The 16981-nt window shown below is 49.5% G+C and overlaps 1 protein-coding gene across 1 annotated transcript; it reads right to left on the reverse strand.

The window, feature by feature from the left end:
- Positions 1-940: 940 nt before the first annotated feature.
- MYBL2 (MYB proto-oncogene like 2) lies at positions 941-16374 on the reverse strand (the record flags this gene model as incomplete). The annotated part of the gene is made up of 13 exons (XM_085313919.1): positions 941-1724; positions 4015-4161; positions 5583-5699; positions 6109-6222; positions 6797-6896; positions 8257-8396; positions 9663-10049; positions 11515-11790; positions 12506-12662; positions 12816-13036; positions 14389-14481; positions 14898-14969; positions 16279-16374. Coding segments are annotated over 13 exons (2049 nt in total), but the record flags the coding sequence as incomplete, so codon positions are not given.
- Positions 16375-16981: the final 607 nt, after the last annotated feature.

A 16981-nucleotide genomic window follows, 5' to 3' on the forward strand; every position in this document is an offset into this window, starting at 1 on the left:
TATTGCTGTCATCACTGCATTTCATCCTTGGCTATATTGAAACCGGAGACCATACTACTGTCACTGCACTAAAACAGCTGTATCTACACATCTTTTGCATCTGAAAGAGGACAGAAAAGGCTGTAAAGGCTCTGCTATAACACATGCCTAGTGCTGTCCTCCAACCCATGGCTCTGCACAGCTTTGCACAGCTCCCCGTTAGCTAAACCTACCAGGGAGCAGAGTACACCACTCAAACACTTGAGCTATTACGGAAGGTACCTTCCCACAAAGTAGCCAAAGCTGTTCCCAAACACCTGATCAAACTACTGAAGGGGCGAGGGAAAGCACCGCTACTTCCCCACACTGTGAAGCTTACAAAGAAATTCAGCAACTTGCCCAGACAGAGGAGGACTCGTGTAAAGACAGGCTTCCTCCTGAGCTCTCTCGCCTTTCCTGCCTGTATATCAAGCCCTGTACCTTTCCCCCTCATCAGCTGACCTTGGTATCGCATAAACCATCCCCTTTAAGACATAACAGTATCCCCTAAGTCTCATTCAGGTCCAGGTCCAAGTGTTAAATCCCATCAGTCATTAAGGTTTGAACATTTTGTTCAGCTGGATCGGCTGAACCATTCCCCAGCCTCCCTCACCCACGGCACATGGCCCCAGAGACCACTGCCCAGGAGAGCTGGGGTCTGCAAAGGGCTCCCCTAAGACAGGGGATCCCCCCAGCCACCTGGGAGGAGGCAACTGCAACCAGTCTGACCCACCCAGGCTGGCTGCACACATGTGGGCGATGGGGAGCAGGCAGGGGAGCTCCACCAGTCCCTCTCCTTCCCGGGAGCCCGGAAATGCCGCAATCCACAGCTCGCTTTGCCAGACGTCACTACCCTGGGACAGCACTGCCTCCCTCAGAGTTTCGTGACACCCCAAAGTCAAATCAAGTCTGAACGAAGGGGTGTTGTTAGCACCATTGTTTATTTAAAGAGAGAGCACATCCCTGGGGAGAGGCGCCTGCTGCTCCCATTGMGCAGCAGTACAAGGCAGCTCCGCAGGGAGCGAGCAACCAGCTCCAAAAGAAGGTCACCTCGAAGCACATCCCTTCTCCCACCAAAGCATAACATCTTTCCCATCTTAAAGAGAGGGGGGAACCACTCCATTACCCAGGCAAAGCCAGGAGGAGATGAGGTGTGCAGGAATCTTAACAAAAGCCATTTCCAAGGGTTCAGAGCAGCCAGCATGAAATCCAGGCAGTCTGTTAGGTCAGCGTCCAATGTCCATTTCACACGTTATTCCAAGGTGAAACATGGCTGTGTATGTCTACTTTCGGGGAGCCTAAGTCTTGCAGAGAGTGATAAATACCCTGTTCACTCTCTACTTCTCCCTATTTGCCTTTCCATAGGATTTCAGAACTTGCATCCCATATATTAGCCAGCAGTTAGCCCAATTTACTAAAATTCAGATCTACCTTGGAACAGAAAGGAGGAAAGAAAAAAAAAAAAAAAAAACAATCCTCCAATATGGCCTTGCAGAGGATATTTTTTTCAGTGTGGTTCCCTCCCCTCCACTTATAAAAAATTTATAAAAATAAAAATAAAAAAGCAGAACAATCCTTCATGATAAGATTAAGGTCCTTGATGTGTGACTCTGTTTCAACATGCCCAAGAACTGTCGAGCTTTCTCTTGCATGAAGAGTTGGTCTTGTGTTCCACCACAGGCCACAGCTTTCCAAGCTCTGGTCATCTGTGGAAGGAAAAGAGAGTACACTTACACCACAGCTGGGGAGAGCAAGGGACTGAGTCCTACTATGTCCTAGTCGGAGAGCTACAACACTGAAATATCATTTCAAAACACAAGGGGCAAAGAGAATGACAAACAAACAAACAAAAAACCAATGACTTTGCTACCCAGGGAAAACAAAAATTCTTGCTTAGGAATACCTGTCTCACAACAAGGAGACATTCACACACCACCAGTTACTGCATCTCAGCTGACAGGTGGTCATGTCTAGCTAAGAGGAGTCACATTCACTAGTTTTCAGGTGAGCACTCTATTTCTGCACCTACCCAGGCACACTTGGAAGCTTTCACTTATGTGACTTCTGAGATGAAAATTTCGAAGTACAAACCCACTAAGCTTCCTCATGCCGAATAAAGAGCCCAGAAGGATGGAAGGAATTCAAGAACCGCTTTAGGCTTTTTTCCTAAGCATCTAAATTCCTACAGGAGCTGCTCAGCTTCAAATCTTSAGGGGTTAGATTGGTCAAAGACCATCCTTAACTGCAGTTTGGTGCCTGTAGTTTCAGCAGGGCCCTGCAGCATGCAGGAAAAGCTGTAAATCGGGAGTGCTTCAGTCACTGCTTATAGAAGGGGCTCCCATGAGGTGTTCTGGCTCACTAGGAAAACCCAGAGTAATCTTCTGATAGATGCAGCCAAAAGATACACAGTCCTCAGCACTGAAAATACCCTTTCACACGTACAGCAAAGAGCCAGTGCTCAAGGCACAGTGTTTGCTAATATTAAAATACCCCATGCAGCCACAGCTTGGCAACTAGTGCTTTTTTGAGGGCTAATTTAGGTCCAGCCCACAGCTAAGTGAGCTTCCTTAATAAATATCTGCCACTGCCAGCAGCACCAGTCTGCTACCATAAATCCCAGAGCCCAGCAATACCAAAGACAGCTCTGTTGTCTTTGGGCAATGGGAGTTCACTGAATACCTGTACAGTCATCACGCAAGCTGCCTTACTGTCACCATCAAGTCACTTCCAGAGCTTTATTTATACGGATCTGTTAACACTCTGAGCAATATGACCCTGCCTAGGACAGCAGGAGAGATTGAAGTGTTTAAACAGGGTTTATTTTGAGAAGGGGAAGGAATTGCTTTGGCTGAGGAATACTTATTTGTCAGAAGAAAGAGMTTTCACAATAGACAGCTCTAATCCAGAGATGATTGGCACCTTCTTCACTGATATGTTTAGCTGAAGACAGAGCTAAGGCTGCTCAGTGAAGGCAAAATTGCACTTAAGCCCTTCTTGGGATGTGCCTGCAGTTCCAGTTTCCCCACCTCAAGAAAAGTATGCATTTCCTCTTCTTCAAGAAAAGCATGTGTTTCCGTCCTCATGGGAGCTACCAGAGTTCCCAGAACTTGGTCCAAGCAAACTTCAGCAAAATCATGGTCCAAGGCCCCTTTCTCTAATTACTAACTAACGCAAGAGACCACCAACCAAAGCAAGGATACRCCTCTACTAGTACACTCTGCCTGCAAATACAGCAAGTGATAAAGATTTCAAATAGAGCACAAGAAATCATTTATATCCCAGAGATCTTGAGGGTATTTGTAGGCTATTGAGACCTCAGAACAATCCAGATGCAACAACAGGGAGCCCAGGAACAGTGTAGCTGTAAAAGCACCAAACTCAACAGGCTGTGCTTGAAATATCAGTAAACACACCGGCAGCTGGAGCTCTACACTGGCACTGGATCAGTGAACAGCAGGATGAAGTCAGCCTGGGCTGTCTATGCCTCACTGCCCACAGCACAACCTAGAAACACCCTGAAGATTACAGAGTGGGAATGCATTTTTGTTTGGCATTTTTGCAGCACCTCAGACTKCAATGGTCAGAGGAACAAGAAGGATGAACTTCCTATTGCCCACCCAGAGAGCGCTCGCTGGGAAAAGGAAGGTTTACATCACTGCTGGTCAGTAGTCCAAATCTCCTGATGGGCTGGGAGAAGATGCAATTCCCATGAGGAAATCAAGGACAAATACAGTAAACAGGATCATAGCTTCGAGCCTCGGCAGAAGAGCATGTTGGCAGGGAGAGGGGAAGGAGCTGTGGCATGATGCTGCTGGCTGAGCATCTCCAAACCTGGATGCAAAGACAGCAGCCAGCCCTGGCAGTGCATGGATGCCCACATGGAAGTGTATTACGTCTCTCCAGGGCTGTCCCCTCTCTCTCTTCCTCTTGAGGAGGAACAGAGGTTGCACTGTCAGCTAAGCTCCTGATGGGGAGAGCAGTGGCTGCAGGGTTTACCGGTGCTGGTGGTCTGAAATGGCTTGGCATTTTCCTGTAGGACATTTTCTCTGGCTGCACTTGCACGAAGGCTCTGTTGAGCAAACCGCTGTCGTTCTTCCTGCTCGAGGAGGAAAGGTTCAGGGATCTCGACATGAAATTCACTGGCTGCAGTAAAGAAATATAATAGAAAATTATATAAGCAAAAAAGTTGATTTGCTCCACGGTGCTGTATCCTTGGCTGGCCAGAAGGCCTAGCTAACAAATCCAGCCCTGCATCCACATCAACAAGTAGTGTTCAGAGCCAGTTGTAGGTGGCAAAGCTCCCTTGCAGGGAAAAAGGCATGCAGGCTATCACGTCAGAACCAAGCAACTGTGCCCAAATGCAGGCCTCTCCTTCCTCCCACAGACATGGAGGGCTGGTAAGATCTGTTTTCTCATACCTACACCCAACCTTGTCCAGGGCAGCCTGGGAGCACCAAGGATGAGAATTCATACGGCTTCTCCCCCATTCTACAAGCCAAAAACCAGCTAGTCAGTGGTCAAGCCACAAAGGGATTTCCCCCTGCCCTTTTGGCAGTTTGGCAGTAAGTAACTTTTCCATGGGTATCTCTATCCATCTGGAGTCTTTGCCCTTCAGATTGTGATTTCCACCTGCAGCCCCACACCATGCCAGGKCTCTGCATTCAGCAGTCCCTGTGTTAAGTTGCTGGGGGCAGGTGGGAGGAGCACAGCAAAAAAGCAGATGCTTTTCTGCTGTTTTAATGGGGTCAAGCAACACAGAGACAGGACCCAGGCTCATCAATGTCAGCACACAAAAGCAGCAGCAGTGGTGGGTGGAAAACTGCAGCCAGACAGTGTTGGCCCTTTATTTCAGCAGCACTGAGTCATGGGACAATGCAGCTGCCTGGAAATACTCTCAGGCACAGCTTGATGATACAGAAAAGCTTCAGGTGAAAGGGGAGCAATCTACCTATTTCTCCCTCCCTCTCAGCTATGCTACACCAGGGGCCCACCCACCCTCTGTGGCAACTCATTTCAGGGAGCTAACCTGGTAAAGAACACATTACCACTGCCTCCTTAGGATAGTGCTCTGCCAGGTCAGCTCCCTGAACCACGGTCAGGCAAGCAGGAGTGGTAGAGTTAGGATGGGGAGGGTCATGTTATATTTTATGAGTCAGATACAAAGCTCTTCAGAGAGATGTTTGCTTTGGTATCAGAGAGCACAAGGCATTTGTAAGGGTCCCTGACCCCCTCAACCACATATAAAGCCTGACAACAGCAAGAAGCTGWGCAGCAGGCTCTGTGGGCAGCCAGGCAAGGGGGAGCAGTGGCTCATATTTGATACCAAGTCCATCTTACTGCCCTCTGACCAATGGTTCCTTCTAAAAACCCAGCCTAATCKCTCAGGAAAGTGCTCTTCCTGCAGCTCCTCACTCCAAGAAGGCTGTGGGGGATCCTGAACAAAGATTACAGCCAGCTACCCCAGATCCCTACCCAAAGCTCCTTTGCCAAAAAAGCTCAACAAGTTCATCTCTCACACTTGCTGCAGCCACCTCTACCCCCACTCTRATAACTGTACCCCTCACCTGGGCTCTTTTGAAACAGATTGTCTTGGGGAGGGCAGGCACATTTTGCTTTGTATCTTCATCCACAATATCCAGGGCCAGAGACTTCCGGACCTTCTTGATCGGACTTCTGCGCAGCTGAGGGACACAGAAACACAATGTCAGCATAAGTCAACTCAGTGAATTCTGACCAAAGGGCCCAAGGTGCACGCCAAGCCCACATCACCCCTGGTCTGCACGGCATTAGCACCTTAGGAAGAAGAGGTGCCACAGCCTTCTCCACCGCAGGACAAAGCAGCTTCACTGCTCTCCTCCTAGCATCATAAGCTATTGATTTAGAAGATGAAGCCCCTCACATTAGGAAGAGAAGGTCACRTTACCAGTGGCAACTGAGCCAAGAGACTTAGCCCAGCAGCCCACAGCCTCCTGGTAGCCCAACATGCCAACAGGCTCTTTGGGATCAGCAGCAGGACAAACACAGCCAGCAAACACCCCTAAGCAACACRGGGTAGCCCAAAAGCAGGTAATGGACTCAAGACCCGCTCACCCCTTGTTTCCTTTTCTGTTTCTCAGGCTTTACATCATCTTCTATGATCAATTCAATGCCAGCTTCACTTCGGAGCACCTCTTTCAAGTCTTCTTCCAGGTGAGGGGTCTGGGGCTGGGGTGAAGARGGGAGGGACAGAGCATAAGACATTTAGTAAAGGATGCGCACGAGGAGGAAGCATTCACTTCCCAGCAAGAAAAGTTAYAACAAGGTTTCTGCCAGCCTGACAGATTTATGAGTTCTCCAGGGAGGAAGACACTCAGCTSCAGGTGCACCCTCCAGAGACCAGTGTGAAAAAAAGGTCTTGGATACTGGAAATTGCCATCCCCACAGAACCCAGCTATGTCCACGTTAGAGACCCAGTTCCTCAAGGAAACTTAGGTATATTGTTTGTTTGCTTTTCCTCTAGGTCATCAATAACTAAGTATTGCAGCCTGATTCAAGGGCAGTTTTTGATGTTTTGGGCTGGTTTTCAGAGTGGTAAGTAGTCACAGGACTTCTAACTATGATGCATTCTTCATAGTAAGGTCCCCTTCATCCCTCTCAGCTCAGCCCGGTACTACCAGACTGTACCACCTTACTACTGCCCAGATTACAGCTCTGCTGCAACCTACCCCGTGTCCCAACGGATTCATTAAGGGTCCCAGGGAGTAAAGCATCAGCATGAGCAGGCTTGCCTAATACGTACCAAGGGTCTAATTGGTCCATATTTCTCCAGGGCATTTTTGAAAGGTGTAGGGGTGTGAGGAGTGTTGTCCACCACATACTTCTGATCTGGTGTGACAAACCTGGCAACAGAGAGAAGGAAAGACTAAGGATTAGACATGTTGTAACACAAAACCTGCCTTCCAAGCCCTGACACCTGAGGTGACTCACATAGCAACAGCAGGTGTCACCTGCCTGGCTGGACTGCTTCTAGGTGTGAGTAGGGTGAAGAGGCACTGAAGAGCCTTTAGTGGTGGCAGCATCCTTCAGMAACACCAGCCACACTGCTCCAATCTGCCAGCTGCCAAGCACTGTTGTTAGAAAATCATATGGCAGCTCTGACACACGCAACATACAGCTCTGYGGGCCAGAGTTTCTCTGCAACGCATCCACTGTCAGAGCTCCTCAGATCCAACCTGAGCTTTGTGACAGTCACAGCTGGGCCAGAAGTCCCCAGCACAGACACATTTGGAGCAGCCAAGCCAGTCTGCACTGCCTAGATGGGGGAGTGGCTCCAGGCAATACCAGTGACAACATTTTTTCTAGTACAGCCAGCATTCCCAAACGCTGTGCTGCCGCAGTGTAGTGACACACAGTGACAGGTCCACCAGCAAAGCACTCCCTGCTTAGGCCGCCCTCTCCAGCCTCTGTCTGGGACGATGCTCTGGGATCACTGCCCTGGACTGCCCCTCAGGCAAGGCAAAATTGAGAGCGCAGAGCTAAAGGGATGGATTTGGACAGCCCTTGCTGAGGAAACCAAGTCCCTTTCCTGCTGGCACAGGGATTACAGCACAGTGATGTTTCCCACATAGAYATAGATGTTCACAGAAGACAACAGTGCACCCAACAGCTGAGCACTGTAGCGCTCAGTGACCATCTTTCAGTGGTGCCAGTACAAGTATAGGGGAAGCTATACTTCAATAGGGCTGGAGAGCTCACCTAGCTAAGGAAATGCACAGCTTTGGGTTCACAGCAGGCATTTTTAGCTTGGATCAGTTCCTGAACTCATTTCCAGCCTGGTCCACAAGTAGTTGTGTGACGGGGACCGCAGGACTGCTCCCAAAGGCAACACAGCCTCTGATATCCCTGCAAAGGTGACAAACTCCATTCACCCTTGGGGATCCAAGAGGAGGCTTGTGCCCCGAGCCCTGGCCATGTGGCACATGGTGGTGTGAGGGAGATGCATGYTCTGTTGCTCAATTAAATAGACTTTCACTTGCACTTACAGCTTTGCCCGGCATGTTTTAGACACTGACTTCTCCTATCAGCTGGCTTCCTCAGCACAATTTAGGCAGCAATTTAAGGGGACAATTTGCTGCAGAAGGCACAATTCAGCACAACCACCAGATAAACGGAGCTCCCAGTTAGCAAAACATCCTGTGTGGAAAGGATGCTGCTCAGGTGGGGACAGGTGAGGAGAAACAAGAGAAAGAAAGGACTTACGCTGAGTTTTTCTGGAGCAGCGGGGTCTTGTCCCTGTGCAGAGGGGTGGTGACAATCACCTTCTGACTGCACACAGGTGTGGAGGTCAGAGATGGGTTCTCCAGTTCCAGGGTATCCTGTTTGGTCCAGAAGTTTAAGAACTGGCCAGGACAGGAAGGAAAGAARAGAACAGACTTAGTCTTAAGCTTTCCCAGGACATTATCACAAGTATCACCTCTTCATAAGTAAGGAGAAAAACCTGGTGCWGGGACAATCCTCCCAGCTTACCAACACTGAGCAACGTGAGGGGAGTCTGTCCTACTACAAATGAACTAGGATGACTCCTACTGTAGTATAGTCTTGTTTATGGGCACATACATGTAAGTTGCAGGAAGGTGCCTCACCACTTACRGAGTTTACTCCCTTCCCATAAGGAGCTAGCTGGTGTGCCTTCACTCAGATAAAGAGTGGGAGGGAAGTCTCTGCTCGCACTGGTCCAGATAAGGCCAAAGTGGTGAAGATGGGGATAAAGGGTACCCCATCTAAAGATCTAGTCCAACCTCATATTAACAAACTTGAGAGTCTGCTAAGCAACATAACAATCTAGATTCTGTACAAATTGCCAAGTTTTGTACTGAGTTGTCCTCAACTTAAATCATGAGAAAACCACTAACTGCCTTATCTCTGCTAGGGCTTCACTTCACAACAGTTAATAAATGACACAGCTTTACTCCTACAAGAAACAAGGTTCACATCCAAGAACCTGTCAGGGGAAAACAGCTGTTTTTATTACATTCACTAACTGTTGGAGCTCAGTCTGAGAGACAGGATATGCACTTCATTTTCTCAGACTCACKCCAGGCATTTCAGGCATTCACACTGCAGAACTGCAAGTTTTAGATCACGTCCCCAAATCCTGGTTGTTGCTGGCCTCATGTCCGAGGTCCACTAGACCCCTCCCACATGCTACTCAGGGCTGCAGAAACATAGTAGAAATACTGCAAGGTTCAGCCAGTGGCACAGGGAGATGGGGTGAGAATGGCAGAGCAGGCTGCAGGAACTGTGCTGGAGGACACAGCAATGCAGCAGGCTTTATTCTGTTTACAGATAGAACTCCATGTCAACGTATGGGGCATCAGGTGGCTTGAACAACACAGTGCTCCAGCAAGATATACACTGCAAGATCATGTGTGGAGGCATTATARCAGTGGATGATAGAGATATAAAAATCCTGAGTATGCTCCTTGGCTTAGCAGAGAGGGAAACATACCTGTGCACTGGCACTGCCTCATTCAAGGGAATAGAAACAGAAAACTGGCAGAGTTGGTGGGTACACACAACATTAAKGCAAGTAGATAAAGCACTGGCATTCTTAGTAGTTCATAAAGTCGCTCAAGCAGAGAGGCGCAGTGGCCTTTGCTCTATACCTGGGATGGGGAGAAAGGCAATGTCTTCACAGGGGTGCTCTTGGGTGTCATGCTGTTGCAGGAGTCAAGGAAGGAAAGGCTGGTGCTGGTGGTGTTCTCCGTGACAGGAGAGAGGGAGATTTTCCTCTTCTTCTGCCTCTTCAGTACGGAAGGCGGCGTGCCGAAGCTCACCTCCGCGTGCGGGGAGATGGGGATGAGCTCTCCCTTGCTGCTCTTGCTGAGGTCAGAGATGGTGTGGCCGTCGAGGCGGTACTCGGTCACGTTAGGTAGGGATGAAGCTGGCTTGCTGGGCGTTTGCCTCACAGGGCTGTTGCTGCTACTGCTGCTGCCGGCAGAAGGCTCCTCAGGCAGGTCAAATTGGGTAAGATCACACCACCCATCCGGGTCCTGCACACAAGAGCAACCATCAGAAACAGCCCAGGAAGGAAAGCAGAGTAGTTTGAATGGTGCACAGGCAGACACTAACTGCAGGGTGGGAAGTGAGGAGGGACAAAACTGGGTCTGTGAGGTTGCACTGACTTCTGTGAAGAGCCTGGCTAAAGAAGAGCTCATTCAAGCCCTCCCTCTCCTTTGCCGTCAGCGCAGCTGAGGAGCAGACCAGGGAACTGATTCAGCTGAAAGCTGTTGTTTGTGCTTAGGGAAGTTTTCTTTCTTTACACTAGATCAGTTCCCCAGTTCAGATCACAGCACAGCTGCACAAACAGCTGCACCAGCACACAGAAGGGACAAAACAAAACAGAGTCTGTCACTAAACACCAAACCACAGTCCCAGGTGCACCAGTACAGGCAGACATAAGGCCCTACTGTAAAGTGCATGTCTGAAAGCAGATTAAAAAATAACCAGAGCAGTTCAGTGATCAGATGCCCAACACAGCTCAASCCCATCACTATCCAAAGTTTTGGCAGTCCTCTGAGGACCCGCAGATGGGCCATTAAACCTTGAGGACAGAGCTTCTGTCCTCCTACACACATGCAAAGTGGGTGTTTCACAGATAATCAGCTCAGAAGCTCCCCAGCCAGGCTGGGGGTTGCAGAGATATTTCCCTCTAAAGGCAACAAAGTACTCTGGTTATATATTTAACTGGAGGCTAATCTAAAGGAATCCACACAGGAGAAAGCCTTCCTACCATCACAGCCCTTAACTGCTCACAGCAGCTTAGGATGGACTCAGCAGCACAAGCCATGAGAAGAAAGTCACAAGACTGAGACTTTCTGAAGCATTAAGTAACTTGCCTATGTGCAGGCAGCCTGCAAATCTTGGAGAGCCTCACCTTCCTGCTGCCAAAATTCAGGTCAGGTTCCCAGTTCTGGACAGTCTCTCTCCCTGACACGCCTGGGCCACCACAGAGACCTCAGCACCACTTTACTGGAGTAGAGTTATTAGTTTCATGAAGCTATCTCCACTGAAAGCCAAAGGTGGCCTCATCCCAATAGGGARGCATCTGTCCTGTACGCTACAAGTGGATCTGGCCTATCTCAACCTGCCCTATCCCATCCCACAAYGGGAAGGGGAATAAGGGAAAGCCCCATGGGCACAAGCCTGGACACTCTTGCACCCTGTCTGATAAAGGAAGACTCAAGACAAGGTTTGCCAGCAACAACCACCTCACATGCAACCTGAGCCCTTGCACAAGAACACCTAGGGGAATTTGCAGGCTCAACGCAATACTGGTACAGCTGGGAAGGCCTAATCCACCTTTTCAAAAGAGACAGTGGGAAGCCACAACTCAGCCAGAGACCCATGCCTCCCCAGGAAACCTATGGCAGTAAATTCACTCCAGGGAAAGGGCTGCASGGATCAGATCCTACGGCCTCCCAACATTAGCGAGAGGAGCAAGGGTTCATTCCTTACAGACTCTATCATGTCCAGAGCTTCACTGAAGGCTGGCACTGAYGTTGGATACAAATAGTTGGCAGCTTCGACAACCCATTTGTATGGTGACGTGACATATGTTGAGGCATCCTCAGGCACCACATCGTCTGGGGTCCCCTCAGTGTTTTGCTCTGCCAGTTCGGCAGCTGGCAGCTCTGAGGGCAACTCCTGCAAGCCTGTCACTTCCTCATCGCTGGCATCCTCTTCTTTTATYTCAGAGATATCAATCGGCCAGTTTGGAAGGACATTCTTCTCCTGAACAGCAAAGACAAAACCCAGTGATTAACAGAAACCAAAGCAGCAAGGCCAATCCCTGGGGACAAGGAGCAAGGATCCCTGGACACATTCAKCTCCTCATGCTTTCCTTCCCTTCCATTCAGCTTTTTTTAAATCTCCATACTCCTTCACTGTTTCATACATCATCTGAGGAAGGAGTCTGTGCAACATAATGGGCRTAGAGGTCTTTTAATTAAAAGATTTAATTGCAACAGTACACCAGGAGGAAGCTGAATTAAGACTAAGCAGGTAGCACTAATTCTGCATTTCCTACTTTCCAAGAGCCTGCATTTGAAAAATTRCATTTTCTTCATACAAATAATTGCGTGTATTTCCCCTCTCTCTTTTTTTAAAGGAAGGAAACACAATACCTCTCCCATCATGATCCCAGACATGGCACTGTCTGGGGCAGCCTCCCTCTCCCACTGGCAACAGATTTTCAGATCTCAGTACAGATGACACTGTGGCTGGGAAGATAACAGCACTACCAGACTGCTGTTCTGTGTGGGGTAACACACTCAGGCACATGTTACACCTCTACCTCCTGGAGGGAGAGGTCTCCCAAGAGTTAAGTGTCTTGGAAAAGGCTGGGGGAAGGCACAGACTTCTTATCTAGACACCTGGTTGTGGCAAAGGCAGCAGAAGAGTGGATGACAGACCCCATCTGCACAACTGCAATGTGTTGGTACAGTACCTGGCACTCAGCTCTCGTTTGACTCTGGTCCTCCTTGCCATCTACCTCCACTAGCAAGTATAGTGACTTGGACTCTTTTGCTTCATTGAGGAAGCCYCCTGTGTCCACCTTCCGCTTGATGGTGGAGTTCCAGTGGTTCTTCACAGCATTGTCAGTCCTGCAGAGAAAGAGGAAGGAAACAGAAATCACCGTTAACAGCGATAAACTGCAGGCCGTTTCTACACACTCCCCAGCCCCTTGTGTGGGCCCAGCACATGGATCTCCACAGCCCTCCCAGCCGTGAACGTATCAGTGAGCAAAGAGGCCCTACCTGCCAGGGAGCAGCTTGGCAATCTCAGCCCAGCGATTCCCCAGGACCTTGTGGGCCTCAAAAATGATGCGATCCTCCTCCTCTGTCCATGAGGACTTCTTCACTTCTGGGTTCAAGTGGTTATGCCAGCGTTCCCGGCACTGCTTTCCTAACCGCCCTTTCAGGTGCTTGGCTATCAGAGTCCACTGCTTGGTGCCATATTTTTTAACCAGTTCAATTACCTTTAAAGAGGGGAGAGGAGTAGAAAATAAGGAAATGGAACATAGGAGTGGAGGGTCAGCATAGCCATCTTTGGGCTTTGCTCTTCAATTCTGCTGGGACCAGGTAGGGGCAGAGAGAAAAGCCCCCCCCTTCACGAGAAAACACCTCAGAGATCCAACACTGTCAATCGGCAGTACCTCCACTTGCGCAAGCAACRCTTCAAACAGATTTCTGAAAATGTCTGTTTCAATGCAGCCATTTTGCTGCACGACTTCTATGAATGTAGAAGACTGCTGACAGGGAACACAGATGGAGACTGCCAGGTGCACTGGATGCAGAGGAGCCTGGATTTAAAAACACATGCCCATTTCTAAAGAAGTATCAAGTCCCACATGCTCCAAGGCTTCTCCCTGCCAAAAGCTTAGAGAGGGGTTTGGAAGGCTCACAAAGGGCATCTCCATCCCACCCAGCTGTGTTTGGCTGAAAGGCACTGGTGGCCAGGTGAKTCACTGATTGCATTCACAGGGCTCTTGGTTTATACCAGACAAGGAAGTCCCTGCTGCTTACCACCAAGTGCAGTGACACAGACCAAAGATGCTAAACCGTGGCATGGTACTAGGAGCCATAGAGCTTGCAGGTGTGATCAGGACATGCAAAGGGGAGCTGCAGAAAGAAAGGGGAGCAGGCAGAAATTGCTCTGCTGCAAGGAGGTAGAAAGGCATCACGACAAATTTCCATGAGGCATGCTCAACATAGCACATAGATGACAGGCCTGAGGGGCGGAAGGGACCATAACAGCCTGTAACGCAAGTAAAGGGGACACAAAGGGTGGAGTGGGAGCATTACGGGGAACCTGACAAACTAAGAAATTTGGAGGGCAGAAAACACATGACATGTGAAATTCATCACAGCTTTTCTTAAGCATGTCAAGGTGATATCTCCAGCTGAACCTGTCCCTCTCAGCTCACTCTGGAATCAGCAGGGAGAAACCGGGTCTCAGTAGTTGCAATTCACTCAGCTGATTTTAGATGTCTACTTTAGACTGTCTACTGCGGCACAGGAAAAGCCTTTTTATTTTCTATTATGTCCACAGCCAGCTCAGGTAAAGAGACCTGCAGGCAGCTAGACGAATTTCCCATTCTGCTCTCTTCCTTGTCAGCCCACTACAGCAGTGCTGATGAGGCCCACACTTGCCTCAGCTCATTACAGCTGTGGCTGCATTAGGCTGCTCAGAGCAGTCCAGAGTTCTGCTCCCAGCGGAAATAACCAATAGAAAGAATTACACAGTTTCAAGACTTGAGGGTCTGACACCTCCATCGTCTCCACAGAAAACTACACTCCTGTGCTCAGGTCCTGTCCTTCCACAGCTTACCTTCTGGTCTTCCTCTTTGGTCCAAGGGCCCTTAACCAAGTCTGGATTCAACACCCTCAGCCACCGGTACTGACACTGCTGATCACTGTGATTCTAGGAGGAGGAATCAGAATACCTTTGCATTAGACTGGAGGCTTCAACAGCCTCTATGGCAACAGCAGACCCCACATGCACATCTTGACAGCAGGGGACAGGCTGTCCCGTGAAAAACCTGCAGAAGCACATGGAGAATACATACTATAGGCTAGGGCACTGGACATGGAGGATAGAGACAGGAGCCCCGATTTCTTATCCCAGATCCAACAGGCTCACCCTTAAACATCCTCTGTGAAAGAAGGATGTATTCCTGTCCTGAAAGAACACTGTTTTCATAATAGCAGACTGGAACTGCAGTCACAGACCAGAGTCCCACTGTGCAAACTGCTGCACAAACACAGATCACTAGTGCACCGAGCACAAGAAGCAACAGGCATACACCAAGATTCCCAACTGGGCAAGAGTTCACTTACAGGAAAGTGACTGGCCAGGAACTTCCAGTCATTCTGCCCATAATGTGTCACTAGCATCTTCAGCTGCTCATCCTGCAAAGAATAACGACATCTACTTTCACATACACTGAGGCAATAGATGCCACAGGCATGCCCAAGTCCAATGGCATCAAGAAAAGGAGTGTGATCTATTGATCCGTCAAGAAGTTTTTTGTCATTCTACATCCTGAGGAAGAAGGCAGCTCACACTGTCCTTTAGCAACACTCCAGTGCACGGACTATTCGGTCCAAGGCTTTGTACAAGGACCGGCTCATACAGTGAGGTACAATAAAAAAGCTCTGTTGCTGTGGTTACACTCAGGCCTATCTCAGCTCTATTCTAGTACAGTGAAACTGTATTGTGCAGCCAAGGCTACCTGCTTATCCAGTCCCAGCACATCCCTGACCAGACAGTCTGTCTTCAACTCAACCACTGCTTTTGCTGTCTAAGCACATCACTGCTATCCTGGTAGTCTACTGCCTTCCAGCACTGACAAGCCTTTATAGCACTTCTTTCAAAAAACACACATTTCTGCTATTCTTACAGATCAGACAAAGTCTGCTACAGGCCAGCGTGCCCATGTGCTCTGGCTGGGCAAAGAGGTAAGAAACATTTCCCTGCCCAACATGAGCCCAAGAGGCTTTGATCTCTGCACAAAGACCGCTCTTACTCAGTGTTCAAACCCCAGGGGGGGAAGATAGGAAATACTGTAGTTCTCACACAGAATAAAGATTAAGGAGGAACTAGGAGGAGGGCAGAGAACATCTCAACTGATTTCAGGCTTTCAGCCAGGATGACTAAACCATGATCTCAATGCTCTCAATATTCTCTGCTCTTGGTACAGAAAAGGGAGGCCATCTCCATAGCATGATTCAGCTCACCAAGGCCTAAGCCATCCTCTGGAACTACTCTTGGCTCACTAGAGAGCCTCAGACACTAGATACCTCATTCAGGGCTCAGATACCTAAGATGAAATGGTCTGAGCTCCCACTCTGCAGCCACACCTCAGACTCACCAGAAACTCCTTCCTCACTAAGATCTCAGCTCAGGTCAGCAAAACAGACCCACGGCCTTTCCAGTAGTGAGACAAGACACAAGGTCGCTTCAGCAAGGACTTGGGCAGTGGCAGCCAACCCTCCAGKGCCATGCCAGAGGTCAGGGACAGTCTCTTCTTCCAGCTGCTAATGGATATGATAAATGAACACCCTCAACACATACCATCAACCTTCTTCCATGCATCCAGCTGTTCCTCTACAGCTTATCCATGCCAGATGAAGTCACTGGGGTGCCTCCAAACAACCACAGCATCTGCAACCTTCCCCAGAAACACCTGCTCTCAGTAAGTGCCAGGCTTTCACTCACCTCCTCTTGTGTCCATTTGACTTTGCACCTGCTGTCCCGCTGTTCTGACACATCTGAGTCGGTATCCTGGTAATGCAAATCATCTTGGTCCTCACTAAGGAAATAAATAAACAAGGATTATTATTTCCTCCTCCAACACAGATGCAGCAGGGGGAGCAACCTCCACAGTGGAGTACAGAGCTCCAGATCTACAGTCTTCCCTGTGCTGAATCCCAATACCTCACAGACATTAACTCAAACACAGGAGGTTTGGAGGGGGGGCCCAATTTTGAAATCGTGCTGTGTGCTAGCAGTTTCTGGGCTGCCAAGAGAGCAGAGGATGGAGCGTTTCTCTTGATTTTTGCTAGCTTCTTTCCCCTCTGGGAGGACCTTGTGTCTAGGGGCTGGCACTACTTCCCTTTACAGACCATCAGTCTCCTTCCTTGATCGCTGGCRTAAACAAAAGAGGTGAAAAGGGAGGAGAAGCCAGTCGCAGAACAACTCAGCGCGAACCAAAAGGTCTGCAAGGGCCCAGAGAAGCTCTCGGAGGAGACGGCCGGGTGCTGCGGGGCGGGATTTCGCGGGAGCGCTCCTCGCCCCCCGCGCGGGCGGCCCGCGGCTCCCGCGGCCAAGCCCGGGGCTCGGCGGCTCCTGCCGCCGCTACGGCCCCGGGCCCCGGGGGTGGGGGCGGCGGGGGCGGTCAACCCCCCCCCAACCTGCCCCC

Source organism: Rhea americana, unplaced genomic scaffold (assembly GCF_003343005.1).
Source record: "Rhea americana isolate MKP2758 unplaced genomic scaffold, rheAme1 scaffold_4, whole genome shotgun sequence".
Lineage (NCBI taxonomy): Eukaryota > Metazoa > Chordata > Aves > Rheiformes > Rheidae > Rhea > Rhea americana.